The following is a 27,822-nucleotide window of genomic DNA, read 5'->3' as shown; positions in this document are numbered from 1 at the left end:
GTAGTTGTGGCACACGGGCTCAGTAGTTGTGGCTTGCGGCCTCTAGAGCGCAGGCTCAGTAGTTGTGGTGCACGGGCTTAGTTGCTCCGCGGCATGTGGGATCTTCCCGGACCAGGGCTCGAACCCGTATCCTCTGCATTGGCAGGTGGATTCTTAACCACTGCACCACCAGGGAAGTCCCCCACCTCATTCATTTTGAACACAGGATTCCACCTTAGAATGGACTCAAATGTTGTGATTAATTTCACTATTGGTGAGGATTTAAATTGTTTATCATTTTCTTTGACCACAGACAATGCTGTAATGAACAGGGATTTGTGGACAAAAGGAACAAGAACATTTGCTCTGCCACCTATTAAAACATATTATAAAGCTAGAACAGTTAGAATGGTGGGGTGCCATGGAGAGGACAACTTAATAAAAAGGAAAGCCTAGAAAATGACAATACACATGGATTTTCTATATCATAAATGTGACCTTTCAGATACATGGACGAAGAATGGGCAATTCAGTCAATGATGCCGGAACACCCAGGCGACTCGTTTAGGGGAAACATAAAACTGGCTTTCCGTTTCACATGCATATATTCCAAAATCACTACAACTTCACATGAAAAGCTTGAAACACAAAAAGAACCAGAAAAAAATATAACTTTGGACAAATGCAATTTTGAAGTGGGGAAGGGCTTTGTCAATTTGACACCCCAAGTGGAAGCATGAAGAAGTTCACCTGTAGATCTATCTGATCACTCAGACAAGTCTACATTGAATACATCCAAAAGCGTCACATACAAAATTAAGAGACAAACCACAAACGAGGAAAACAAATTTACACCATCTATGAAAGGCAGGAGCTAAATAGTTTTTAAAGCTTAATCAGAAAAAAGGGGACATCCAACACAATGAAGACCTTAACGGGCTTAGATCAGTAAAAAAAATACAAACGCCCAAGAACTATGAAAATATGTGCAAACATGATAGTTCTCAAATAATGCAAATTAAAACAATTTAATGCTATTTTTTTTTGCATATCAGAAAGGCAAAGATTTAAAAGAACCATGATCCCCAGCGTAAGCCAAGCCGTAGACGAAAAGCTCCTTGTACATGGCTGGTGGACATGGCATTTGTAAGGTCTTTCTGGAGGAAGGGCAACTGGGAGATTTGGACTATAAGCCCAAGTGTACATGCCCTTGGGTCATTTTCCTTTTTCCCTTGTTGAGCAGTTCTTTCCAACTTTTCTGCAGTTGATGTGGGTTCTGGACTCCCCTCCCCTCCTGAATTTCTCCAGGTCCCACCAGCCTGGGTGTAGGAAGGACATCACTTCAACCAGGAGCTGGCACTGTCCACTGCTCAGGTCAGTGGCCTCTACAGGATGCAGGGCCTGGGGTCCCTGAGGATCCCCAGTCACCTCTGTGAGACTAGCAGGGCTTCCTATGAGCTCAGAACAATGCTTCTCACACCATGCCCATTTCTTGGAGTGACAATGGAGGCTGGTGCTTTGCTACCATGTCTGGGGCTGCAGCGCCCGACAGAAGCATGCTGAGTCCAGGGCTGCTCTTCCAAGCCTGAAACCCCCAAGCCCTCACCCCACGCCTTCTGCCTCCTGCCTCAGGGCTGGAATCTCTTCCCCTCCCTGCACTGGGCCACACCACAGGGTATGGCATGTGGGATCTTTGTTCCCTGAGCAGAGATCCAACCGGCGCCCCCTGCATTGGAAGGGCGGAGTCTTAATCACTGGACCGCCAGGGAAGTCCCTGGGCTGGAATCTTGTCGTGTGTGTTCAAGCCCGCCAGGGACAGACAGAAGTCCTCCATGAAACCAGACATGTCAGCATCTGAATAGGCTCTGACTGAGACATGGCATCTCAGAATAGGCTTAGCCCAGACCTCAAACTCACTCTAATGATAAATTAGTGGAAAGAGAAGACAATAGGAAAAGCAGGGAAACTGGGAAAAAAAGGAAAATGGGGGCAAATGAAATGGGTATGTGTATAAAGCTCTAATAATTCAGAACCTAAAGGAAGTGAATTTGAAAGAACAGTGTGTGTGTGTGTGTGTGTGCCTGTGTGGCAGAGGGGGAGGGAGAGAAAGAGGAGCTTGACCTTGCTGAAGGTCAAGGGAGGAGGTAGATGGTTGACTTGTTTTTCTGATCTCCACGTTACAACATGGAAACTTCTCCTTGGCTTTGCGGAAAGGACCATGGAAGGGACCAGGGGCTGGCAGGAGGGAAAGGCAGGGCGGGAGGAAAGGCAGACCCTGTCCTTCTATTCCCCTCCCTCAACATCTACAGGGTCTCAGCGCACCTCCCCAGGCCTGCTGACATCCCAAGGGGGCAGTGACAAGTAATCCTGCTGCTTCAGGGCTTTGAAGAGCTGAATGGCCGGCACCTGGGGAATGGCCTGAGATGGGGGCTTCTTGGCCTGGAACACCTGGTTGAGGTCCTTGATCTCAGGACAGGGTCCTGGGGAGGTGGGCTTACTCTGGGGTGAGAGAGGGCCAGACCCTGGGCCAGGGAGGAAACAGTAGTCACCCACCTGCTGCAGCACGAGGAGCCCCTCAGGGGTTGGGGAGACTGAGAATACACCTGCCCGGGGCGGCCCAGGGCCCAGGACAGGACTGCTGGCTGCAGGAGGGGCAGGGCTGGCTAGAGGGGACTGGGGAAACTGGCCTGCGGTTGGAGGGAGATCCACATAGCCCTCGAACTCTGGCTTCAGTGGGGCTAGGGATCCAGGGGGACCATCAGCCAGTCCAGGACAGAGGCTGGGGTTCCGGTCTGAAGGGAGGCTCAGAGGGGGAGCCTGGGAAGGAGATGGGGCCCTTGTGGGTGGGGTGAATGTCAGCTCTGCAGTGGTGACGTAACCAGTGGCCACAGTGCCTTCCTCAGGACCCCGAGAGCCAGTGGGCAGACCTGGGGGGGCCCTGTCCTTCGGGCCTTGACCACCCACCATCACCTCAGGCTCAGGAGGGGCAGGGCCTGCCCCTGGCTCCAGGGAAGGGCTCCCCTCGGTGCCTGGGCTGGGCCTCAGGTCCGCATCCCTGGCTTTGCCCAGCCCCATCACCTGGGCCAGTGGGACCAGCTGCACCTGCCCCCCTGTGGGCAGACACAGGTACTCCAGGGACCCTGGGGGCTGCGGCTTCCTGCTCATGCCTGTCCGTAGGGGCCCCTGCTGGCCCACGATGTCCGGCAGGGAGCGGCTGTCAAGTGGCCCCAGGTAGGGGCCATTGAAATCAAAGCCGGAAGCCTGGCTCTCAGGCCTGCTTGCCGGGGTGGCCAGCTCTGGCGGGGGCCTGGGCGGCTGCTCCGTGCGGAGGTCCGAGGTGACCAGAGTCATGTCAGGCTCAGATGACGAGTCACAGGCATCTTTAGGGTCCTCTGTGGTGAGAGGTGACACCTCACTGTGCCCGATGTCTACAGGGGACGCCCTGTGGGGAGAACAAGGGCAGGGACACTGGCACCACCCTTGACAGACGCCTCAGCTCGCGCACAGGGAGCCAGGGGGTGGGATGGAGGCCGGGCTCCACCCAGAGCTCACAGGAAACGCAGAGCAGGGCGAGGTGAGGGAGCCGGCCGGGAACAGGAGACCGGGCGCTCCTCCAGCCTCCCTGTGGTTCCCCTCCAGCGCCGGCACTCTCCTTCAAGGTCGTGCTCTGCCAGCTGCGGCCCCTCCCACCTCCCTCTCCTTGCCAGCACGCAGCGTCAGCGCCCAGCCTGGGCTCGGCCATGCCCTCGGCCTTCACCTGCCCCACCTGAAGCTTAGTGGTGAGCCGGCCGCTCAGGTGCTGAGGCCATGAGGTTTCGCAGATCCTCTGCCACCCAGTGGGACCAAGGCAGCGTGGCGTCTCCCTGGGCAGCAGGGCCGGGGGAGGTCGTCTGCTCCAGTCTCCGGCTCCTGGCCACGACCCTCCCTAAGCTGGGAATCGGGAAGCTCCTCCCGCCATGCAGCCGGGACACCTCTTGCTTTAGTGCAGTCAGCCTCCAAGGCCCTGTTCCCATTGAGCCCCAGTCCGAGGCCACCTCCCCTGAGCCCCGACGTGCGGGAGGGAGCCACCGTCCCACCTCCTAGGGATCCCGCGCTGACACTCACCCCTCCGGCTGAGCGAAGCTGCCGCCCCAGAGCCCCCTGTGTGCGTGGCTCCCGCTGCCGACGACGCGCGTGCCCTGTGGGAGCCGGAGCCCAGCGCGCCCGTTCTGGGGGGAGAGAGGGCATTTGTGCCTGTGGGGTGGGGGCACCCCAGGAGGTGAGGTGGGGGGAGGGCCTTGAGGGTGGCGAGGGTTCAGCAGCCCCCAGACGTGGCGGCATCTCAGCATGGGCAGCAGCGACCATACCCTCCTGACCCCAGGAACACAAGGCCAGAGAGGGGCTGGGACTTGGCCCGGGGCCCTGGGCAGCAAGGACGGGCAGCCTGCGCCCACGAGGACGCCCATCTGGGCTGTCCCTGTCTCCATGCTCACCCCTAGGCTCCTCCGCACTGGCCGTGAGACCCTCCCAAGGCCGCCCTGGCCCTACCTGCCTGACCAAAAGGCTCCCGCCCCCCACGTGCCGGCGCCCTCCCCGGTGTCCTCTCGGCCTCCCGTGCTGCACCCCAGACTCACCGCCCACGCCCCTCAGGTCCCCTCTCCAAGGGGTCTTGTCTCCACCCTCCACTCGCCTTCTGCCAGCAGTGGCCTCTCCCACCTGCCACCACCCTCCATTCTTCAGAGCTCAGCGCTGCTGCCCTGTCCTGGGGAAGCCACGCTGCTTCCCACCACCCCTCCTGCCTCCTATGTGACTAAGGCTCTCCTTGCGCCCCCCAGGTCCTGGCATCCCCACGCCAGCCCTCTCTGCTGTTCCACGTGAGTCCCCCCGGGCGGGGTACCCTGTGCATCGGAGGGGCCCAGGGGATCGCAGTGCTGGGCTTGCAGGGGCCGGCCCGGCTCTTAGAGCTTCCCAGCCCCTGACCTGGCCACATACCACCCCTACTCAAGGCCCACCGGAAGGGGAGGAGGACACGGGTGTGGGGACGTGGGCGCAGGAGCACAGCCAGCCCCTACCTGGAACAGGTGGCTCTTGCTCGGGTTGGGGATTTTCTCCTCCCACTTCTGGTTCAGCCTGGAAAGACAGCAGGGAGGTGACCGCTGCCCAAGACCTCAGGGCAGCTGCCTCGTGCTCATGTACCGAGGTGAAAATAAAGCCCAGGGAACGGGCAGCTTTGACCAAGGCCCCACAGGGTGTGAGTTGCAGAGCAGAGACTAGAGAAAGTCAGCTGTGGGGTCCCTGGCATTGTCTGGGGCCCTGGGTAGCGCCCTCCTCCATCTTGGAGTCACCTTACCTGTACCCGTAGATGCCACAGAAGCGCAGGGACACAAGCAGGATCAAGGTGCTGATGACCAGGGTGAGCGCCAGGACCCACATGGGCAGCACTTCCAGGCAGCCAGGAGGAAACAGGAGCATTAGCTTTTGGGGAGGGAAAGGGCTGGGGGCTCAGGAGATGAGGTGAATTTGCTGCCTTGGCATGCAGAGGGGAAGAAGAGGCCAGAAGCAGCCTAAGAAGAAGAGGACATTTGTCTGAGCCACCCACAGTGCTGGATTGCTGGCAGGACACAGAGGGTTAGATCCTGTCCAGGAGCTGGTGTTGCTGTAAGTGGGCAGTGACTGCAGCCAGAGGCAATCATAGGGCACTTCCTGAAGGAGGCAGCATAGAAGGTGGTCATCAAGAACAGGGAGGCCTGGAGAGGCCGAGACGGGGAAAGGGGTGATGGTGGAGGAACCAGAAGGTGCAAAGGCCCATCAGGGGCCCTCACAACTCTCCACTTGGCCTCAAGCCCCTCAGAGGCTGGGCACCTCCAGGACTCCCCTGGTCTCCTTCCCTTAGGTCCAGGGGCCCAGCCCTTCTTTCTGCTTGGTTGGGGTCCTCTTCCTCGTGCTCTTTCCTTGCTATGGCTGGCTGGGGGACCTTGCTGCCAACACTTATTTTTTTTATTTTTATTTTTTTGCTGCCAACACTTTTTCCTCTCTCTGCCACCACCTCCTGGACCTTGTTCTGTACTTGTCTCCTGGTGGCCGCTATGGTGATGGTGACAGATGAATGAAATTAGCAAGTGCAGATTGAGGGAAGGTTGAGAAATCAGACCAAAGCTTTCCAATCCCAGGCCCCAGTCTGTAGCTCTTCATGGTAACAGAAAACTCGGGCTGGGTGCTCCCTGGGTAGTAGCTGCTACAAAAGCTAATGGAAGCATGGGAAGCATGGGCCATATTAACAGAGGGCTAAGGTCCAGGCTTAGGGAGACCTGTTGGTGAGACGTGCTCTCCTCTGCCCTCTCGAGACCTCACCTGCAGTCCGTGTTGCACACCAGGTGTCACTTTCTCATCCCTAATGACACCTGGCAGGGAAGGATGCTAGCCTGGGGTGGGATTACATCTCATGCCCATATCATCCCCGTCCTCTGCCCAGTGGGGCTGTGCCTGGAGGGGTGAGTGGGGGCCGGGAGGACATACCCCACTCAGTGTCCCAGGAGCTCTCCTCACTCCACTCGCTCCAGATCCCGTTGTAGCCTCGGGGGTCAGGTTTGACTCTCACTCTGGCCTGGTACCTGGTGGCAGGCTCCAGAGGTGGCAGGCACATGCTGTGGGCATTCTGGAAGTCCTCTGTCTTGGTCTCCTGTGGGTGCAGGTGTGTGAGCAGATGTGCTGAGGTCTGGTGCACGTGGGCACAGCTATGAAGCCCTCCCGCCTCAGTACCCCAGATTTTCTGCTACCCATCAGTCCCCAGCTTGTAGTCACATCAGATCTGAGGCAGCATCACTCCCACCACGGAGGACCATACTCCAGTGCCCACAGGCAATGCACCCCGTGACATATGACAACACCGAGGCCCAGAAACCGTGAGGAGTCAGTCACCATGTCCCCACTCAGCCTCCCAGCTCCTCCTGGGACAGCCTGGACCCTAATTATGGCCTTCCCAGGAGTGCAGTGCAGGATGACTGGACTCTGGACCCTTAGACAGATGTTCAGGAGCCCAGGGACCACTTCCAGCTCCACCACTGACACACCCCCTTCTGGCCTCAGTTTCCCCATTTCCAGCCTGAAGGTCTGGGGCTGGCTCCGAGGTTTCTGAACTGGCCTCTGTGGAGCCCCAGGCTCTGCCCACAGGCCCTGATGGATACCTGGGGGTGGGGCCCAGATACTGAGTCCCAGGCTGGAGCCCTGCGCACCCCGCAGGGAGCAGCTCCCCTCTTAGCAGCTGCACATTTGCATTCTGGATGAGATTCTCGCAAAGAAATGCCCCCTTTATGACTTTTGAAAACCCTTCCTCCGCCTGTCTTTCGTCCTGAGGTCTACAGCTCCTTTGCGATTCAGGGTCACGTGTTCATTTTGGTCAAGTTCACATCAGCTCTGTGAGTCTCAGTTCCTTCACCAAGGGAAGGGACAGTGACCTGCTGACTGCACAGGGGCATGACCACCAAGTCCCAGTGGCTCCCTCTGACTGGGCACCTGCTGGGAGCCAGGAACCTGGCAGGTGGCACTCTCCCTGGTCTTTCTCGTTTCCCCCTTCCCCCATCCAGGCCACTCCTCAGGCACAGGCCCTCACCTCCCATGAGGCTGCTTCTTTCTTGTACTGGACCTGGAAGAGGCAAGCTATGTGTTCATAGTTCATTTTTTCTTCTTTCCAGTGCAGGATGTAGCCGTCTCTGCCCTTGGTCAAGTTGAGGGTTGGAGAAGCCATCTGGACTGGAGGGAGGGAAACTTTTAGAGAACATCATTTCTAACATTCCTCCAGTGGAATATCCCTTGTGTTCCATGCTGGTCACAGGTGCTCTCTCCACTGACCCAGGACCCCAGGTTTCACCATCTCAGTGTCTTTGAAGCCCCACTTCACCATCTCATCTATTTTGACCTGAGCCGCCCTTCTCTTGGGAGATGCTGAGATACACTTGTTTTGTAGTGAAGTGACCAAAAGTATGGGTTACCCCTAGTATTTAAGTAGAAATAAAGTTACTATTAATTTTTTCTAATCTACAGTATTGGCAGAATGCTCAATCTACATGAATTATTTCTCTCAATTCTAACAGCAGCCCTATGTAGTAAATACACAATTTGTCCACTTCTCAGACAGAGAACTGAGCCCCAGAACGATCAGGTAACTTGCTAAGGACAAGCAGCTAACAAGCGGTAGAGACAAAGATTGCAACCTGGAGGATCCCAATGAGTAAGTAGTGGATTCAAACCCAGGTGACTAGGACAAACTGGCTGCTGTCTCTGACACACACTAAAGACTGGGCAGAAGAACTTGATCATCATGAAGCAATGCAGGAGAGTCCTTTGCATAAGGTCCTTGCTATGTACCAGGAATCAGGAAAATTAACCTGTAAGGAATTACAGTCCATTTGCATACGCGCTAGTCCCCAGTCCATTTGCATACGCTCTATGAAGAAGTAAATCATAGATCAATTATCTTGAAGACTGAAAATATCAGTCAGGGGAGGACTTTGGAAACCTGAAAGAGAAAAATCAAATAGGGAAAGAAAGGGAAAATTTGGTGGGACGACCAAGAGGCCACGGGCAACAGTGGGAACTTCAGAGCAGCTGCAAAGCTGGAAGGGAAAATAGAGTTAAAAGAATGAGGTCAAGCTTTTAATACTGATATTCTTGAGAAGATCAATTGCATCTTCCTTCATGTTATTGACCATTGTCATTGTTGCATTATTGCTACTTGAGAACTTCCAGGACCCATGGGAATCATGTTTGTTCAATTTGCTCCCTGGACTTTTCACTGAAAGTGACAAACATGAAGACTGGGCCCTGGGGAACCCTGAGTTTATACGGGTTATAAAGGAAACAGTGCTGTCACAAGACTCTCCGTGCAGAAGGCTGGGGGCAAACTCACTGTTATCTGAGCTCTTTATAAGTTTCTCTTCCGCTTTCGGTCGAACAGAGACAATGTACTGGCTGTGGTTCCTGGGGTCAGGCACGGGAATCTGGCAGCATTGCCGGACGTAAGGGCTGCTGGTCTTCTCTGTCTGCACTGGGGAACATTCTTCCTCCCTGAGGATCACGGCAAAGGTGAGGCAGGGGGAGGCAGGGCCACATGAGGGAATGAGACCTCCGGATGAACTGTGGCTTCTGCTGGGCCCCCAGGGGCAGGAGGAGGCCAGGAGAGGGCTAGGCCTAGAGGAGCAGAGGGGACAGAGGCAGGGGACACTCACCTTGCACTGGGGCCGGACTTGTAAAAGAGGGTGAAGAAGACCGAGCTGGTCACCTCGGACCTCACTTCCCAGGAGCAGCGCAGCAGGGCAGCCCCGTCGAAGAAGCACTGGAGGTTCTGGGGCTGGGACTCATTCCCTGGGAGGGAGACAGTCCTTCATTCATTCCTTATTCATTCATTCCCTAGCCCTCAGTGGGCCCACCATGAGGCTCATCACAGAGAGATTATGGGCATTGGGGCCAAAAAGACCAGGGGTTGAACTCAGCCCGAAGGGCCAGCTGTGTAAACACAGGTCAGAGAGTGAATTCTGTGAGCCTTCACACCCCCCTGTGCAAAGCTGGGAGGGCATGTCAGATTCAGGGTTTGGGAATTTAACGCAATCACATTGGTATGTCTGTGGATGGTGCAGCTCTCACGAAAACACAGATGCTCATATGCCATTGTGATTAAACTGTAATTGTTCCTCCACAGAAAGTGGGCAACAAACTGGGTCCCAGAAGCGAGTAAGATGCAGCCGCTGCCTCTGCAGAGTCACGGTAGGGACGGGGTGGGCCAGGGAAGTCACTGTGAACACATGGCTCAGAGCCTCCGTGGATCCCATGGTGCGGACCCCTGGACACCTTCTGTCCAGGAGCTGTAATGAGATGCCCTCCCCACAGGGGGGCAGTGTCCCATTCCGACTCTGTTACCTGGCTGGGAGGCCCAGCGAACCTCTGTGCTCCACTGGCTGGGCCGTCCCGAGAGCCCCGAGCCCGGGGCCAGCCTGGTGCGCACTCGGGCCACATAGGTGCTGCTGGGCATGAGGTGCTGTGGCCCCAGGATGGCCCGGGAGGCGCTGGAGTAGATGGTGGGGGCGTCCTGGGGGAGAGAGGGGTTGCTGGAGCAGGGACGGCTGGGCCAGGTCCCCGTGGGCGCAGGGCACAGCTGGTGGGGTCCCTACCTCCCAGGAGTCCTGAAGCCTCCTGTAGACCACCTCAAACTCCAGGCTGGACAGCCAGTGGCTCTGGGAACCCCCATGGGCCACATTCCAGGACAGCAGGAAACTGTCCCCAGCAGCACTGATGTTGAGGTCCCTGGGTGCGGGGGGCTGCACTGGAGGGAGAGGAAGGAAAGGGTCCCTAAGGGGCTGGACGACTGTGTGGGAGGTTCAGGGCCTGCATGGCCCATGTGTGGACAGACCTGGGTTCCAGGCCAACCACTACCGCCACGGACTGAGCGACCTTGGAGAGACCCCTCACCTCTGTGGGCCTCAGACCTTCATCTGCTGAATTGTGAGGATCCAATGTGCATGTGAATGAAGATGTGCAGATTGCTGGGCTCCATGCAAAGGGCTGCCAGTTACACTCCAAGTGGAGCTTCCTCCTGTCCCCACTGCCCATGAGGAGGTGTGTGTGGCCTCCTTCCCAGCAGAGGACGCTGTGACTCATGTTACTCCCTCTCCTGTCCACACTTTCTTATTTCAGTGTCCAGTGTCATCCTGCACTTCTCAGTGCTCAGCAGACATGTCTCCTCCTCTAGAACATTCTTGGACCCCTCCCGCAGGCAGAATCCCTTGCTCCTTTTCCTGCCCCACCATAGCCCTTTGTATGATCCTTATAGCCCTGGAGGATATCTGCCCCCTCAAGTAGTCCAGGAGCTTGTGGATGTCAGGGGTGGGGTCATGACCCCCTTGCCTCTCCCCAGGGCCTGAGATGAGTGGTTCATTGCATATGGGGACAAAGTGAATGAATCAATGAAGGAATAAATGAATGAGTACATGTAGGTCCACCTTCAGAGATTTTCATGAAATCATTCCATCACCAACAGCAGGCAGACACCTGCTGGGACCTACAGGATTGGGTGAGCAGAGTCATCCATGAATGGCATGGCTGCAGACTTCCTGAAGCTTCTATATCTGAATGCTGAGAGATGACTTTCCAACACAAAAAATTCCGTAAGGGACGAACGAGATGTCAATATTCTATGCTGGACAGGGGCCAGGGCATGATAGAGCGTGTCAGAGCTGGAGCCTCAGAAAATTTTCAGCCCAGAATGGCAGATCCAGAGCCCCGCTGCCCCAGCCCCGGCCCCAGCAGGCATCACTAATCAATCATGCACTCCTAGCCCCCGAGCCTGTCATGCAGTGGGACTCTTTGTCAGCCTGGAGCCCTAGGAAGCTGCTCCCAACTGAACAGACTGGGAAACCAATGGAAAACCTATGCATCCAACCTGAGAGATGTAGTCCATGAGCTCATTTCACAGGTGGAGGTGACAGAGGAAGTGAAATATTCAGATCCCCACATGTGTAACCTCAGAGCAGATCAGATGCACATCTCTCCGTTCCCCAGCACCTCAAGGCCTCCCTGATTCATTGCCTAAATGGTTTGGGCTAAAACTGAACTTCCCGCTCAACATATGCTCCAGAAGGCAAATGCCACACTGCCCTCGCCATTTCTAAGTGGTCCCCATCTCAACCATGACACCTGTCATCACTCCTAAGCTTCACAGGGCCAGGGACACTGATGGCTTGTTCACTGCTTTCCTGTATGTGCAAGTGTTCTATTGAAGAGCAGATTAATGAATGAATTGCTTGTATATCCTAACTTTGATTTGTATCCCTCCAATTTCCCATCCCTTGGCCGTACGGCAGTTGAATCCCTATCATTTCTCTCTGGGATGAGTACCTTAGGTCACATTCTGTTCTCCGTCCTCCCACCACCTCCTGTCGCCTGCCATCTACACTGTACATCGCCCACCTCTGACATCATCACACCCACATCTGATCATGACATGCCCTTTCAGTGGCTCTCCATCGTCTAGGTGTTGACCCCTAAACAACTCCTTTGCAGAGCACAGAAGCCTCTCCAGGTCAGGCCCCTGCCTTCCCTGCCCCCCTCCTTACCACTGCCCAATCCTCTTGAAGTTGATGCTTCTGAGACACAATTACTTGCGGTTTTCCCAACCTGCCTCGTCCTCCCGAGTCGCCCAGCCTTTGCACACACTCCTTGCTCTGCCAAGGATGCTCTTCCCACTCTCATCCCTCCCACCCTTCAGATCTCCCTACAAAGCTCCCTCCTTGGGGAAGCCTGTCCTGACCTCCCAGGGGCCCCTTGTCCACTGCCCCTCGGCACGTGGCACGCACCCGCCTTCAGTAAGTGATCATACCCGACAACATCTGGTGTGTCCCGCCCTGTACGCTCTGAGCTCCACCGGGATGGGACCCCTTCTCATCCATCAGACACATGTTTTGAGACATTGTTTGGAGTGAATTCATCACAGCCTAACTCATCCCCTCCTCCAGGCAACAGCTGTGCTGCTGTGATGAACAGAGGCGGGAAGCAAAGCCTGGAGCCCCTTCCCCATCCAACACTTGCAAGGAGCAGCAGGTGGCCCAGGGTTTGGGATCCAGGACAATAAATTCAGACACTAGCATCTGAGTACCTAACCTTGGGCAAGTTCCTGCTCTCTCAGCCTGTTTCATCACAGCGGCCATGGCTCACAGGCCCAGCCGCTCCGCGGCATGTGGGATCTTCCCGGACCGGGGCACGAACCCGTGTCCCCTGCATCGGCAGGCAGACTCTCAACCACTGCGCCACCAGGGAAGCCCGATACTAACTTTTAAAAATGACCCCATGTTTATTTCAGGATCATTCTAAGCACAAATATAATTGAATTAATGTAATGAAAGTGCTGGTTGTATTTCTGTCTGAGGTACAGTTAAATGAAGCCCGACTATTTATATAAAGTAACCATCGACTCCCACCCAAGACCATTGACTTTCTTAGGCTCTGTGGACACGCAGCGCACACACTGGGGGCCGCGCAGCGAGGGCAGTAAGGGCATGACCTTCATCTCCAACATGCAGAGAGCACTCGGCAAGTCCGGCCCATCACTAGCATCATGGCTCATGGTGGCACTTTGGAAAAGTTATGTAATTGCTCTGGGCCTCAAATGCCTCATCTATTAAATGCGTTGTCACAGACGTTCCATGAGACCAAATTGATGAAAGAAGAAAGTTTGTATCTGACTAGGAAGGACTGTTCTTCTAGACGGGAAGCCTCAGGTCTGGAAGGCAATTACTTGGCAGGTGCTGGAGCATCTGGGAGGGGGTGGGTACCTTTGGCTGGGGCTCCTCACCTTGAACCTGACCCAATGCCTCCATCTAAGGAGACTGTATCCTCTTCCCCCAAGAACCAAACCCAACTCAAGCCGCTGTCTACACCCCTTGAAGGATCTCCCTCCCTGGCCCATCTCTTGCAGCCTGGACACCCCTGTCCACACAGGGGACCACCCTTGGCCAGGGCCCCCAGGCCTCACCATGCTGACTCAGAGTAACGGTGAGCTGGGCACCCAGAGGCTGGTCTGGTCGGAATGAGAAGTAGTCATGGTCAGCAATGACAAAAACTTCGTAGGGAATGACACATATTCTGGGCACACAGCCGGGACAATGGCCATCGAACCAGGGCATGCCATCATTGAGATCGCAGGACACTGGCTGTGGAAGGCCCCTGTCAGGAGAGGATGCAGGTTAGCCCAGAGAGAAGAAGAATCACTCATTCACAAACATTATTGAGTGGTTCCCATGTGTAAGGCTTTGTTTAGGATCAGGGGGCCTGGCAGGGAACAAAACACACAAATCCCTGTCAACAGAGCTGACATCCTAATAGAGGGAGACACACATGAAACAACTGAAGAAACTAGGTCGTGTGTCAAATGGAGAACACTGTGCATAGACAAGTCAAGAAGGAAAGAGGTATGAAGAGGCCAGAAGGGCTGGGTTGGGGATATAATTCGAAATAAGGGAGGCAGGAAAGGTCTCTTAGAAAAGGTGACATCTGAGGAGATGAGAGAGGACTCCATGCAGATTCTGAAAGGGGATTTCGGGGAAAGGGGATTTCAGTGAAAGGGAACAGCAAGTGCAAAGGCCCTGGGGTAGGCACAGGTTTGGAGTGCTGTATAACTAGGCAGTTAACCAGTGTGCACAGAGTAGAGATGTAAGGGTGGGAGGTCTAGAAGCCTAGTTGTGGGAGGTGATGGGAGGCCAGTGCTCAAAAGGAATTTAAGGAAATATGATTATTTTGATTTCACTGGAACTGGGGAAAATTCAGAGTTATGAGCAAAGGAGTGACATTTTGGCATGCTTTGAAAGGATTCCTCTGGCTCCTGGGCTGTGGATACATTGGGTCGCAGGGGGTGGCAATATTGGAAGGGGAGGGACCAGTTAGGAGGCTTTTGGACTATCTCAGTGATAAGAAGTGTTTGGAACCGTGGCGTTAGCCAGATTCACATTCTATTTGAAGATAAAGTTGACAGCATTTGCTGATGGATTGAATGCTGTGGTGGAGAAGGAAAGGAGGGAAAGGCGACTGAAAAACAAAACAGTGGGGACTGTGGTGGCAGCGATGTCCTTGAGCAGCAAGACCAGGTGGGACTCCAGCTGCAGCCTCAGGCAGCCCTGGGACAGGACAGATCCTGCAGGGCGGGGCCAGGAAGGCGGCAGACGTGTGAGGTGGGGGGCTAGGGGTCGGGGTGGGAGGATCTGTTGTCCCCGAGCAGAAGGAAGTAGGTCACAGCTAAGGGTGGGAGGTGGGGTGGGGGCTGAGGACAGTGGACAAGGAAGACTGAGGCTCCCGGGAGGGCAGGAGAGAGAGCAGAAGGGCAGTGACGCTGTGGGGTGAGAGCGGCTCCTTCCCAGGGGCGGCCTCCAGGGCACACCCCAGACCCTGTGGTGCCAGCTGTTTCATTATTTCTATTATGGTGAGTCAGACTCTCACCAAATCCCAGAATGGTGGGAGCACCTTCCCGAATGGGGTAGGCCCGGGAGATGCTGTGAGGAGAGAGGAGAAACCGCCACTCTGCAGGTGGCAGGGCCCGGGGGGCACGTGGAGCCCTGCCATGCAGGCTGGACGCAGGACACTGGTCCCGCTCAGGCCACTTCCCCACCGTGTGGCCTGGGGGAGGGACCTCACCTCCACGGCCTCGGTTTCCTCATCTGTGAATTGGGCATCATATCCCTGCCCGCCTCACAGGGAGGATGAACCGAGATCGATTTCTGCCTGGTGATCTTGTTCAATTGTGACAAAACAAGAGAAGATTATCACCATCACCATCATAACGATATTAACACAGGAGGCTCTTCTCCCAAACCTGATGTCAGACACCAGCCCACGGGCGTGGCAGGCCGCCTGATGGGGCAGCAGCTCCTGGGCAGGGGCCTCCCTGCCCCGACCCCCGTCCAGCCCCGACCCCGGCACAGTCCCCACAGCAGAGGCCCTTCCTGCCCTCCGGCCCCAGGCCCGGCCTCACTCGCCTGTTCAGCCTGCGGTGGAGGGTCACGTTGACCAGCCGCTGGGAGTCCTGGGTGTCCGCCCACCTGCAGACGATGCGGCTGGTGTAGTCGTTATAACAGCGCAGGGTCTGCAGGGGGAAGGTCCCTGACAGGGGGAGGCAGAAAGCGGGTCACACCTCTCCCCTCCAGATGTCCCTTGTCACCGCCCCTCCCAGCCCCTCCTCGTATGTGGCACTGGGGAGGAGTCTCCCAGAGTCCCGTAGAGGCTCCTGGAGGCCAGACAGGTCCCCAGGAGCCCTGGGCGGGGCTGGGGGCTCTGCAGCTGTGAGGGTGCCAGCCGCGGACCCTCCTGTCTGCACAGAAACACATAGGCTAGTTGATTCACAGTGTATGTCCTGAGTCCCCACCTTGCCCTGCTCCTGGAACAGGGTCCCTCCCACCCCAGGGTGGAGACATGCATCAGGCACATGCCCTGCCCCTGGGCCCCTGGGTGCCACAGCCTGGGAGCAGAGGCACAAACCCACCCCTAAGGGGCAGTGTGGCAGGGCCTTACTCTGGGACGTCCCCACCCTGCTCTCGTGGTCAGCTGCTGGGAAAGGGAGCGTGGTCTCCAGGGTTATCAGGGGAGCCAAGCTCTCAATGAACCCTTGGGGAGGGGGGTTCATGGGCCTGAAGAGCCCGGGGAGCATCTCAGCAGGGCCTCCAGGCAGGAGGAGAGACCCCCCAGGCCGAGGGTCCCCAGGAGCAAAGGTGCCGTGATGGGAACTGGTTGAGGCCGTCTAGGTGCCGATGTCTGGGGGCGAGGGAGGGTCAGAGAAAGGACTGGAACGGCCAGCCAGGAGGTCAGAGGCCTCAGATGCCGCAGTGAGAAATGTGGGCAGAGAAGCCACACAACTGGAGAGGGCCTTCACAGGAGGCCAGAGAAGAATGAGCGGGAACGTGGGAGGAGGGAAGAGGGGACTCCAGGGACGACCAGGAGAGAAAAGAAATAGCAGGGGTTGCGGGGGGCAAGGAAGGAAGGGAAGGAAGGCTGGAGCGTAGGGTCTGGAGCTTCCTTGGGGATGGGGCGCAGCAGTGAGAAGGCGGAGGGAGAGGGGGAGGGAGCGATCGGGCTCACCTTGGGCCCCTGCCACGCAGGGCCCCCAGCAGAGCAGCAGCAGGGTCAGGGGGAGCAGCCCCCGGGGCAGCGCCATCTCTGGAAGAGCAGGTGGCTGGCTCAGGTGGGTCCAGGCCTGGGTAGGGTCTGGACTCCTCACTGTTCTAGAATCTTGTGTTCCTCCCCAGCTGGGAGCCAGGCCAGATCCATGTCCTCGCCTCTTGGGGATCCTGTCTCCAGGACCCTGCCTCTTCTAGGCCTGCGGAAGGAAGCATCAGCCCTTGGGACTCGGCCCACGTGGTGGGGTGGACCCAGGAGTGGCCCTGATGCCAGGGCTCCAGCTCCCACTGCTGCCTCAGCCTGGCACCTGGGACAGTCCCTTCTCCTCAGCCTCAGTGCCTGGGACGTGACCGTGAGGGAGATGCACTTAATGGCCTCTAAAGATGTGGGTTCCCACTGGATCGCACATTGGGTACCCAGTGCACCAGTGTTGAGAAAAATCTAAGAGGGAGGCCTGGTATTTGATTTGTCCCCAGGTCCCCCTGGTACTGACCCACATCTGCCTGGGGGAGTCACTGGGTGTTGGGAGTGTGGTCCTCCTCTGGATGTGAGCACATGCACGCTCACACACACACGCAGGGGCCGGGGACTCTCCCTGCCCTTTTCCATTTACCTCACTCCTCCCACACCACCCCCTGAAACGCCAGTTCCCTTTTCTCCGCAGAAGCCTGGGGATCTCCTTTTTTCATTTCATCCAGCCCTGGGAAGTACCAGGAGAGTAGAACAGAGAGGACTGTGACTCCTTTTCTGCCCATAAGATTGTCTAAAACTTCACTCAAGCTGTACACATGCACACCAGAAACTGTCTTGCTGGGAAAAGCATGGCCCTGGGCTCAGCCAAACTGACTTTCAACACAGGCTGTGCCCCTCCTGTGCACAGGCTGACTCACCAATGCTCCCTGAACCTTGCTCTCTGCATCTGTGCACAACCCAACGTATCTCACATGGTGGTCATGAGAAGAACCAAACTCAATGATGTTTACAGGGTGGTTAGTCCAGGAAATGCTCAGGAAGGAAGCGTGGGTTTGTCTGGAGCTGAGGGACAGTATTGTCCACTTCAGGTCCTGCAGGGGCCAATGCCATGGCAGGCTTGGGAGAGTCTGTGTGAGCTGGGGCAGCTTGCTCTGCCTACCTGTAACTTGCCTAAAAACTCAGAGCTTCTCTTTGGGTCTTAGCACAAATGTAAATATTGCACGTGTAAAGAGGTCAATTCATCTGAAAGTCAGTTATAGGTTTAACACAATTCTAATCAAAAATTAACAAGATTTTTTTGTGTGTGGGAGCTCAGAAGAAAAAATATATGTATATATGAGGACAGTTAATGAGATTTTTTAAAATAAGGAGTCTCATAGAAAGCAAGCTTATGGTTACCAAAGGGCAAGTGGGGGAGGGATAAATTGGGAGTATGGGATTAACAGATATACACTACCATATATAAAATAGATAAACAACAAGGATTTACTGTAGAGCACAGGGAACTATATTCAATATCTTGTAATAAACTATAATGGAAAAGAATCAAAATGTGTTTTCACACACACACACACACACACACACACACACACACACACACACGATAAATCAATGGACGTACTGACCAGACAAACTCTATTTCACCAGAGAATGTACTCTGTGATGAAGAAGCAACCACAAATCAGTGTGAAGTGATGGAATAATAAAAAGTGTTGAGACAATTGAATAACAACATAAAACATATCAGCCTAAATCCCTACCTCCCACCATTCTCCACATATCAGGTCAATGAAATGTATGTAGTTAAATCATATGAAACTTGCAAACCATAGAAGTGAATCTCTGAACTATTTAAGCTTCAAAGCACTAGAAGAAATCAGAGAGACAAAGGCTGACAGAAATGCATAAAAGTGAACTCTTTTGTATTTTATACAAATAACTGAACCATAAAGCAGAGGACAAATTGCAAAATAAATGTGTTAGAAGTATGGAGAACAGGTGACTACCCTTACACTGTAAATAGTTCAAGCAAATTAATGACATCAAAGGACACAAGTCTAAAAGACACGTACAAGCAGAGAATACATATTAGTGGCTAACAATTATAAAGTGCTTACCATTAGCCAGGCACTGTACTAAGGGCTTTACAGATGTTAATACATCAACGTGTAGGTTAAAATCTCCACTTTGTAGTTGAGGAAATCGGTATAGGGTCCGTGATCATACAGCTAGTAAGGAACAGGCTGACATTGAAACCCACAGCAGGTTGGCTTTAAAGTTTATGTTCTTAACCACTATGCCAATAGTGGTTGTATTTCCCAATTATTGGTATCATATGTGTCTATTCTGACATATACTGACCCAGTAGACATTCTACAGACATGCACAGATACAGCAAAGACAACACAAAACTTTAAAACATCTTAATTAACATCCTCAGGGAAATTTGAGAAATCATAGGCATTTAAGAACAGACTGCTATGCAAAGAACAAACAGAGTTCTTGGAATCTGAAGGTATGAGATCCATACAAAACAAATGAACAAACAAAGAAACAAACACCACAACTCAATAATGGGCTAAATCACAGAGTTAACACTATAAACCGTCATGTTACAAAAGTAGTTATTGAAGACAGCAAATAAGCAAGGAGATGGAAAGTCTTAGAGAAAAGTTGAGACCTAGAAAAGAAATCCAGGAGTTCCAACATCTAGAAGCAGAAGACAGAGAGAATTGAGGGCAGGTATGGCAGACAGTGGCAGCTACCTAGCTGTCCCTTTCCTCCTTGGTAACAGAAGCTCAGGTTTTAGCTAGGTTTATTGCTGCACAGAATAAAAGATTATATTTCCTATACTCTCCTATTGCTAAGTGTGGTCATGTGACAAAATGTTGTCCAAGAAGATGTGAGTGGAATCATTGGGTGTGCCTTCCGAGAAAGGCTGCTTAAAGGAAGCTGGCTGAGGTAAGAGGAATCCATTTTTGTCCTCCTGCTTTTTTCCTTTCCTCCAGTCTGCAATTTGGAAGTGATGGCTGGAGCTCCAGCAACCATTTTGGATTACAAGGTTATCTTGAGAGTGGAGGTCATATGCAACAGAAAAAGAGGAACCTCAATTCCTCTTCTCACTGTGAAACAACCATACCAGTCTGAGACTGCCTACTTCTGAACATCTTCTATGTGAGGGAAAAAATTAACTTCTATATTATTATGCCACTGTTATTTGGGGATTTCCACGTGCAACCAAAGAGATACACTTGGAAACAGAAGAAAAATTCACAGGGCTTTAAAGGAGACGATAATCCACTAAGTGAAAAGCAAGATTCATTTTTTTTAATAGCACCAAACTCAGTCACATGCTAATGAGCTTTCTGTCATCAAAGAGTAAAAGGGTAATCCTAGAAGCTTCCAGAAGGAAAGAGACAAACAAACAAGTTATTTTCAATGAAAAAAGATCAGGTTGGCAAGATTCTGTCACAAGTGACCTGGAACTCTAAATAGATAGTAATGTCTTGAAAATACTGAGAGGAAAATATGTTTTAACCTAGAATCTTAAAAAGTCAAGCTTATTTTGAAGTTCAAGGGCAAAAACCCACAACATTTTGGAAATGTAAGGACAATGAAAGCTTTTCAGATGTTTTCTAAGAAAATTAGTCCAGTGTGGATTTCAGAAAATATAAAAGGTCCAGGAAAGAAAGAGAGCATGTGATACTGGAACCAGTGTTGAGAGAAGAAACCAATAAGACTTACAGTTAAGTAAAGAAGAATAGTTACTGTATAAAGTGAAAATAAATAAATATGGTAACAATATTGAAGTAAAACTAAGATGATTTTAACATGGCAGTTGGCTGTGAGGTTAGGGGTGAAAAGAAGAGGAGAACTGAAAACTTGCTAAGGATCTTGTCTGGTTCTGGAGGAGCGTATATATTCTAAGTAAGCCCAAATGCTGACGGAAAATATAAGTTAAATATGTGTGTTTAAAATGTAAGGGTTAAAAATCACTAAGAGTGAGGGGTAAACATGGGAGCAAGAGGATGACAGGGAGGGGCAAAGGAGAAGGAGGGAGAGGGAGAAAGAGGTGAGAAAAGCCAAAAGCTTTCTCACTCCAAATAAAATAAACATGTACACAAAAATTCCCAAACTCATGAAGAAATTTAATGGTAAAAGTAAAAACTGGAAAAGGAAAAAAAAAATCAAAGCACAAATTCACTCCAGACAAAAACAATTTCATAGGACAATCTGACAAAGACTTTAAGAATGTATCAACTCTATTCATGATTAAAAGAAATAGATCAACAGATTAAAAGGAAAAAAAGGATAAGTTTACCTTGACAGTTGCTCCTAAATTTTTGGTAATACAAAAGCCATTCCTGATTAAACAAAGAAATAAACCTTGGCAAATGAGGAACTGAAGGGAACATTGGCATTTCTGGGTATGTGCTAGAAACCTGTGGCAATATCAGAGTCAAAGGGAAATGTCAGCGCCCTCCCAGTTAAAGGGACGAAAAGGAGAAGGCTGCCTGCTGTTGTCATGACCACTATTTGGGGGTCAAGGGGTCAATCCTTCCCAAAATAATCCTTCCCTTAGTTTAGATTAAGACTAAATTAAGAGTAAATTAAGACTCCAAAAGGATTTTCAATTGGCTTAACAAACTGATTCTAGATTACAACAAATCAAACATGAGGGACTTGCTCTATTAGCTAGAAAAATAATGAGTGTAATAGTAGACAGATGGTTATTTAAGGAAAATAACCAAGTAGGAAGTTGGGAAGTAATAATGGAATTTCAAATCCCAGAGGAAAGCATGGGTTGCATACTCATAATTAATGATATTGAGACAATCAGCTGACCTTTTTTTAAAAGTTAGATTACTACTTTACATATTACCCACATCTCCAAATTCTAGATGGATTAAAGATTTAAAAGTCAAAACTAAAATGATAAAAGCATTAAAAATATTTCTTTAATCTTAGCGGTTGAATAAGACGCCGAATCCAGAAAGTATGAAATAAAAAATAATGACAGATTTGACTTAAGAGCAATGAGCACATTTGCATACAATGCAAGATATCTTAAACATGTCAGATAAAAAAGACAAATGATAATCTGGAAGAATATATTTTCAACGTATATAAACAAATGGTTCATATACATAATAAATGGAGCACTCCTAAAATTAATACATAAATACAATGAACCCATCAAGAAATGGAAAAAGGACATTTCCATGCACGTCATACATGGAATCCAAATGGCCATTAAACACATGGAAGATACACAACTTCACCCATCACCAGGAAAAGGACGTATCCAAGCAAGAACCAGATACTTTTCATCCATTACATTGGACACAATTAAAAGATTGTTTCCCTAAAGAGAAATCAGCTTTTTTATGCACAACTGTGAGGTGTATGTTAGTTCAGCTACTTTGAGGGTGGTTTGACAATATCTATTACTAGTCTGAACGTGCAATCTCTTGCCCAGCAATTCTGCTTCTAGGAATCTGAGCTGCAGAAATAGTTTCACAGGTGTGGAAAAATTGGAAATCATGTAAGGGTCTAGCAACATGGGATTGGGTAAATTGTGGGGTGTCTATACTAATAAATGCTATGTATCTCTTGGGGCTAATTTATGAGTTAAATCTCCATGTATTATTCTGGAACGTTGTCCAAAATGTAATATTAAGTGGAAAACTAAGTCATAGGACAATATGTATGTTATTATCTCATTTATGTACCCCCAATTTTTAACAAAGAAGATATCCATATATTTACTTGGTTAGTGTTAAATACGTTCATTAAAGAACTCATGAAGTATCCTGTAGTATTAGTGGATATAGCACAACATAAGTAAAGCTAATGAATGAAAAAAAGTGTGACCAAAAATTAATAGGAAAGGTTTTACTCATTATAAAACCATTAGAAAACAGGGAAGATGTAAGTAGAGAAAATTAGAATCTGTTTATACAAAAGTGTAACAGTGGGGCCTTTGAAGACTTAACATCACACATTTGCAACTTGTCACTGGAGCCTGTCTGGCGAGTGTCCACAGGCTTGTACCCCCCTGGGGACCCGCAGAAACACCTGCCCTCCCATCCACAGGGCAAGTGCACACACCTGCACACATCCGGATGCAGACACCCCCAGACGCTCCCCACTCAGCCAACACACTTCAGTACAGGGCATCCACATCTGGGCCCAAACCCAATTAAGCAACAGCGTGTCAGGGAGGAGTGTGACCGTAAAGAAAACATTCTTGGACGGGGGAAGACAAGTCTCTAAGTAAGTAAGGGACTGGGCGTCTTCTTATCTTCCAAAGTGAGCTTCTCAACCCGCACCAAGCTCTGGGCCTGGCCACAGCAAGGCTCCCGGCTTCATCCTCTGTCTCCCAGTATCTCTCCATCTTTGTGGACATCCACATATGCATATGCGTATGCTCGCGCGCGCGCACACACACACACACACTCTCTCTCTCTCTCTCTCTCTCTCTTTGAACCAGGATGTCAGGAACTATCAGTGCTCTCCCCATTCCAGACGTGAGACACAAGCCCAGGGCAGGATATTCTCACTGCCACCAACACCTTTGTGACAACTTAGTGACAAAGCAAAGACAACGGTACACAGGGGTCTGACTCCCAGGCCTGAGCTCTCCACCGCCCCAGGTATCTTCTCTGCTGCCAGGACAGCAGGATCCTCCAGTGAGGCCTAGGCCCCCCGAAGCCCTTCATACAACACCCAGGCAGGTCGGCCCTCACTGTCTTCTCGTCCACTGGCTGCCTAGGAGTCTGGGTTCAGGACTTCCCAAGAGACCAAGCGCTGACCTCCCAAGTCCTCAGAGCACACCTGTGCACTCAGCACCCCCAGGCTCTCCCTGTCCTTTCCATCCCAGGCTCCTACACTCCCCCTGCTCCCCACCCTGCCCTTTAGCCTACCCCCAAAGCCGGGCCGTACCTCTTTGCGCTGGGACAGACGGACCTTCTGCTGGAGTCTCCAGGCGGTAGCCAGCCAGCTTCTCAGTCTTCCTACTTACGCTGACGTCATTAGGAAACAGAGAAGCTGAAAGAGGAAGCGGTGCTGGCCTGGCCTCTTTCCGTACAAGTGACTCTTTAGGAGACTGCCCAGCTTCTTAGAATTGTGGACACCAAGATATCAGTTTTTTTTTCTGAGGCTTACTGACTTTGCAAACGTTGTTCCTTCGGCCAGAATTACTTCTACCTTCTATCCTTGGTCTTTGTGTAAACTTTCACGCATCCTCTCTCAGCTCAATGCAAAGTTCCTCCATGCAGCCTTCCTTGACACCCCCAGGGGGATACAGGGGGAAGTGGCTGCAATACCCAGAGCAGGTGAGAGCCCAGAGCCGCAGGGACCTGGACTCCCACCGCCACCTGCTCAAAGTGTGACCTTTTGCAAATTACCTGCATGTAACTTCACCAGGCTCCCGGAACCACCTCTGTGACTTACAGGCATCTGCAAACATCGAAGGGCCATGGAAATGTCCCAGAGCAAGACCTTAGCTCAGAGCCTGGGGCGCAATAACCCTAAGTGTTAGCTGCTATGATTTTGATTCCCCTGGGGTCCCTTTGCCTTGCACCTCCCTCCCCCACTGTCCCACAATCCTCGGGGCTCACAGCTGTCTTTCCCCAACACTGTCTTGTGGGGCTCCCTTTCTCTCCCCAGTACCCAGCTTGTGCCCTGGCACTGACGGGGCCCTTAGCGACTGTGTGTGGAACGGATGAATGAATGAATGAATGAACGAATGACTCCCTGAGCACAGCAGGGCCGGGGTTAAGGCCGAGTGAGTGTGGCATCCCCGTGGGTGCAAAATTTCAGGAGACACCCAAATACTCAGTAATCAAGATAATATTTTAATACAATATTGTAAAACAATTTTTTAAATCCATGATGAACAAAATATAAAATTTTAAACGAAGACAGGCTTGGTGACAGTTCACGCTGAGCCATACTGGAGTCTGGCTGTAGGAGGAAGCAGTATCTTTTCTCCTGAGCAGAGACACAGTGACAGGAGAGAAGAGAAATGAAGGAAGAGGGTACAGGGCAGGGGTGGGGACCAGGGGCGGGGAGTGCCCAGAACCTGTGGCCACTGGATTTCTGGCCTGATTGTTCTTTGCTTTTCTTCTTCCAGGAAAGGCCTGGCTGGGAAGTGCCTGGAATGCCCCACGGGGCAGAGGAAGCATGGGCTGTGCTCCTCTGTTGTGGTCTGGAGGGTGGGAACCCCACCCAGAAGGGGTCACCCCAGGCCTGGTCACTAGTGGGAGGAGATAGGCCCTTCCAGAAATCGAGGTGGTGTGGGCTCACTGGACTGAGCTCTGTGACCTGGGATCAACACGCGCTGGGCTCTCCAGGTCTCCAGGGAGCACGAGGGGCTCCATCTTGTCACCTCGGGGAGGGCCTAACACCTCCCCACCCTGTTTCCCCCACCTAGAGAGGGCAACAGACCCACACTGCTGAGAAGTCTGGCTCCCAGTTAAAACGCTGTGCGTGCTTTCCAGCCCTGACCACACGCAAGCACCAAGCTTTCCCTGGCTGCCCTCCACCTCAGACGGGGTACACACAGTGCAGGGCTGGCTCTGGGGGAGCTGAGGTCGAGGACTCAGGTGCCTGCCTCTTTTGCATCTTTGCATTCCTAGGCCTCTTAGGTGGAGGCCTTGGGTGGAGGCCTCCTTATGGGGGGAGGGGAGGACACTTCCCCCTTCTGACTCAGAACCCTGTGCTTTTTCACTCCAAGCCCTAGCCCTGGTCCTCCCCCAAACCCAAGGTCCATAAAAGGGCTGGAGCCTTGTGTTCTGGCTCCCTCAACAATGAGAGCATTCCCCCTATGGGGGAAGGGGAGTCGGCTCTTTCACCGGTTTTACAATCTTGCTTATACCGTCTTATAGTATCTTACACCGCCGCAGTAAGTGATGACGGTTAACTCTCTCAGTCATTGGCTTGTTATTGTAATCAGCTCTCCGATACCTGGCAGCCCAGTTCCCTCTCCCCGCTCAGCTGAGTTCCCGACAAAGGTCACACTCCTTCCTCAGTGGGCAGAGGTACCCCTTAGCCTCGGGGCTCCCTGTGTGATGAGGACTCACTGATGGGAATGTGTGACCAGGACCCAGCAGGGAGGTGGCCTGAGCATGCAGCGTCAGAGGTTAACAATGGTCCACTCCTAACAATAAAGTTGCCAATAATACAAAAACCAATAAGCAACAACAACAAGAAGTTAGGCAAAAATAAACCAACAGAAGCTCAATTAGGTTGCTGAAGCGTGGCTATGATGTGAGTGTGAGCTCCCAGAGGGCAGGATGGGGCGGGTGGCTGCTCAGCACTGCTCTGATGGGAGGGTGGAGGATGCCTGCATCCCACCCAGTTCAAGGCAGGCTGGCTTTTCTCAGCTCTGTGATTCTTTTCTCAACTGCCATGAATGTCGTGGAGCCCAGCTCCTCTCTGGCTGGGACTTAAGAAGTTTCGCTTGTAGAATTAAAAAAAAAATTCTCTACCATATTTGCATTTTTGTTTGTTTTCATTATATTAATTTATTTATTTATGGCTGTGTTGGGTCTTCGTTGCTGCACGTGGGCTTTCTCTAGTTGCGGCGAGCGAGGCTACTCTTCGTTGCAGTGCGTGGGCTTCTCGTTGCGGTGGCATCTCTTGGTGCGGAGCACAGACTCTAGGTGCCACGGCTTCAGTAGTTGTTGCACTTGGGCTCAGTAATGGCTCGCGGGCTCTAGAGCGCAGGCTCAGTAGTTGTGGCGCACGGGCTTAGTTGCTCCACAACATGTGGGATCTTCCCGGACCAGGGCTTGAACCCGTGTTCCCTGCATTGGCAGGCGGATTCTTAACCACTGCACCACCAGGGAAGTCCCTGAATTTAAAATATTTTAAAGTTCCATACTCTAAAATGCAGAAATCCTGAACGTACAGTTTAGGGATTATTAATAAATCTATACACTCTTATAACCATCACTAGATCAAATACAGGACATTCCCAGACCCCAGAAGGCTCCTTTGTGCCTCCACCCTGTCACTCTCTCTCAAAGATAACCATGACTCTGATTTCTCTCACTGTAAATTAGTTGTCTTTTTTTCTTAATTGGAGTGAAATATACATAGCATAAAATTTGCCATTTTTACCACTTTGCACAGTTCAGTGGTATTAAGTGCATTCACATGGCTGGGCAACCATCACCACCATCCATCTCCAGAACTTTTTCATCATCCCGAATTGAAAGTCTGTCCCCATTAATCAATAACTCCCCATTCCCACCTCCCCCTAGTCCCTGGCAACCATCATTCTACTTTCTGTCTCTATGAAATTGACCATTCTTGGTACCTCATATAAGTGGAATCATACAATATTTATCCTTTTGTGACAGGCTTATTTCGCTTACCATAATGTCTTCATGGTTCATCCACGTTGTAGCATGTGTCAGAATTCCTTTTTTGTTTGTTTTGTTTCTAATCTTTTTTTTTTTTAACATCTTTATTGGTGTATAATTGCTTTACAATGGTGTGTTAGTTTCTGCTTTATAACAGAGTGAATCAGTTATACATATACATATGTCTCCATATCTCTTCTCTCTTGCGTCTCCCTCCCACCCTCCCTCTCCCACCCCTCCAGGCAGTCACAAAGCACCGAGCTGATCTCCCTGTGCTTTGCGGCTGCTTCCCACTAGCTATCTACCTTATGTTAGAATTCCTTTTTTTTCAAGGCTGAATAACTTTCCATAGTATGGACAGACTATGTTTTGTTTATCCAGTCATCTGTCAGTGGACATCTGGGTTGTTTCTACCTTTCAGATTACTGTGAATAGTGTTGCTATGAACACTGATGCACGCATACCTGTTCAAGTCCCTGCTTTCATCTCTTTCGAGAATATTCCCAGAAGTGGAATTGATGAGCGTATAGTACTTTTGTTTAAATGATTGAGGAGCTACCATTCTGAATTGTTCCTGTTTTTGAACTTCACTTGTATGGGATCACTTTATACTTAGTTGCATCTTACTTGCTTCAATTAAACAAAGTGACAGGCAAAAGCTTTCTGACTCCAGACTCGTCCACAGCCTGCTCTGTTCTGTTATTCATTCTAACTCGCTCATGCCATGGGTAACCCCTGACTCTGAAATTCTGGTCTAAAGACCACCTGCAACTTCTGAGGTGCTGTGAAAAATGTAGATATCAGACCTCCAGATAAAATGAGAGTGAAGCAAAATCACAGATTATATCTCTCAGATACTAATCAAAATGAA

General features: G+C 51.5%; 1 protein-coding gene across 1 annotated transcript; it reads right to left on the bottom strand.

Moving 5' to 3' along the window:
• CSF2RB (colony stimulating factor 2 receptor beta common subunit) lies at positions 1–23,587 on the bottom strand. The gene is made up of 14 exons (XM_029206052.1): positions 23,524–23,587; positions 16,567–16,804; positions 15,471–15,594; positions 13,478–13,668; positions 10,122–10,273; positions 9,871–10,039; positions 9,183–9,318; positions 8,864–9,021; positions 7,568–7,707; positions 6,475–6,637; positions 5,309–5,399; positions 5,031–5,088; positions 4,084–4,187; positions 1–3,421 (listed from the first exon to the last, which is right to left on the bottom strand). The coding sequence occupies exons 2-14, from the start codon at positions 16,640–16,642 to the stop codon at positions 2,293–2,295; spliced, it is 2,691 nt and encodes an 896-aa protein (XP_029061885.1). The 5' UTR covers positions 16,643–16,804; positions 23,524–23,587; the 3' UTR covers positions 1–2,292.
• Between the last annotated feature and the right edge of the window lie 4,235 nt (positions 23,588–27,822).

This window comes from Monodon monoceros, unplaced genomic scaffold (genome assembly GCF_005190385.1).
Source record: "Monodon monoceros isolate NGI ecotype Baffin Bay Population unplaced genomic scaffold, NGI_Narwhal_1 Super_Scaffold_6, whole genome shotgun sequence".
Lineage (NCBI taxonomy): Eukaryota > Metazoa > Chordata > Mammalia > Artiodactyla > Monodontidae > Monodon > Monodon monoceros.
Note: the sequence above shows the minus strand (reverse complement) of the source record. Positions and strands in the feature narration are given on the sequence as shown.

Bases quoted from the DNA above. Each gene is read 5' to 3' on its own strand.
- CSF2RB (XM_029206052.1), bottom strand. From the start codon at position 16,642: ATGGCGCTGCCCCGGGGGCTGCTCCCCCTGACCCTGCTGCTGCTCTGC. The intron at 10,274-13,477 runs GTGAGGCCTGGG...CTCTCCCTCCAG, and splicing joins CGTTACTCTGAGTCAGCATG to TGCAGCCCCCCGCACCCAGG. The intron at 6,638-7,567 runs GTGAGGGCCTGT...CTGCACCCACAG, and splicing joins AAGAAGCAGCCTCATGGGAG to GAGACCAAGACAGAGGACTT.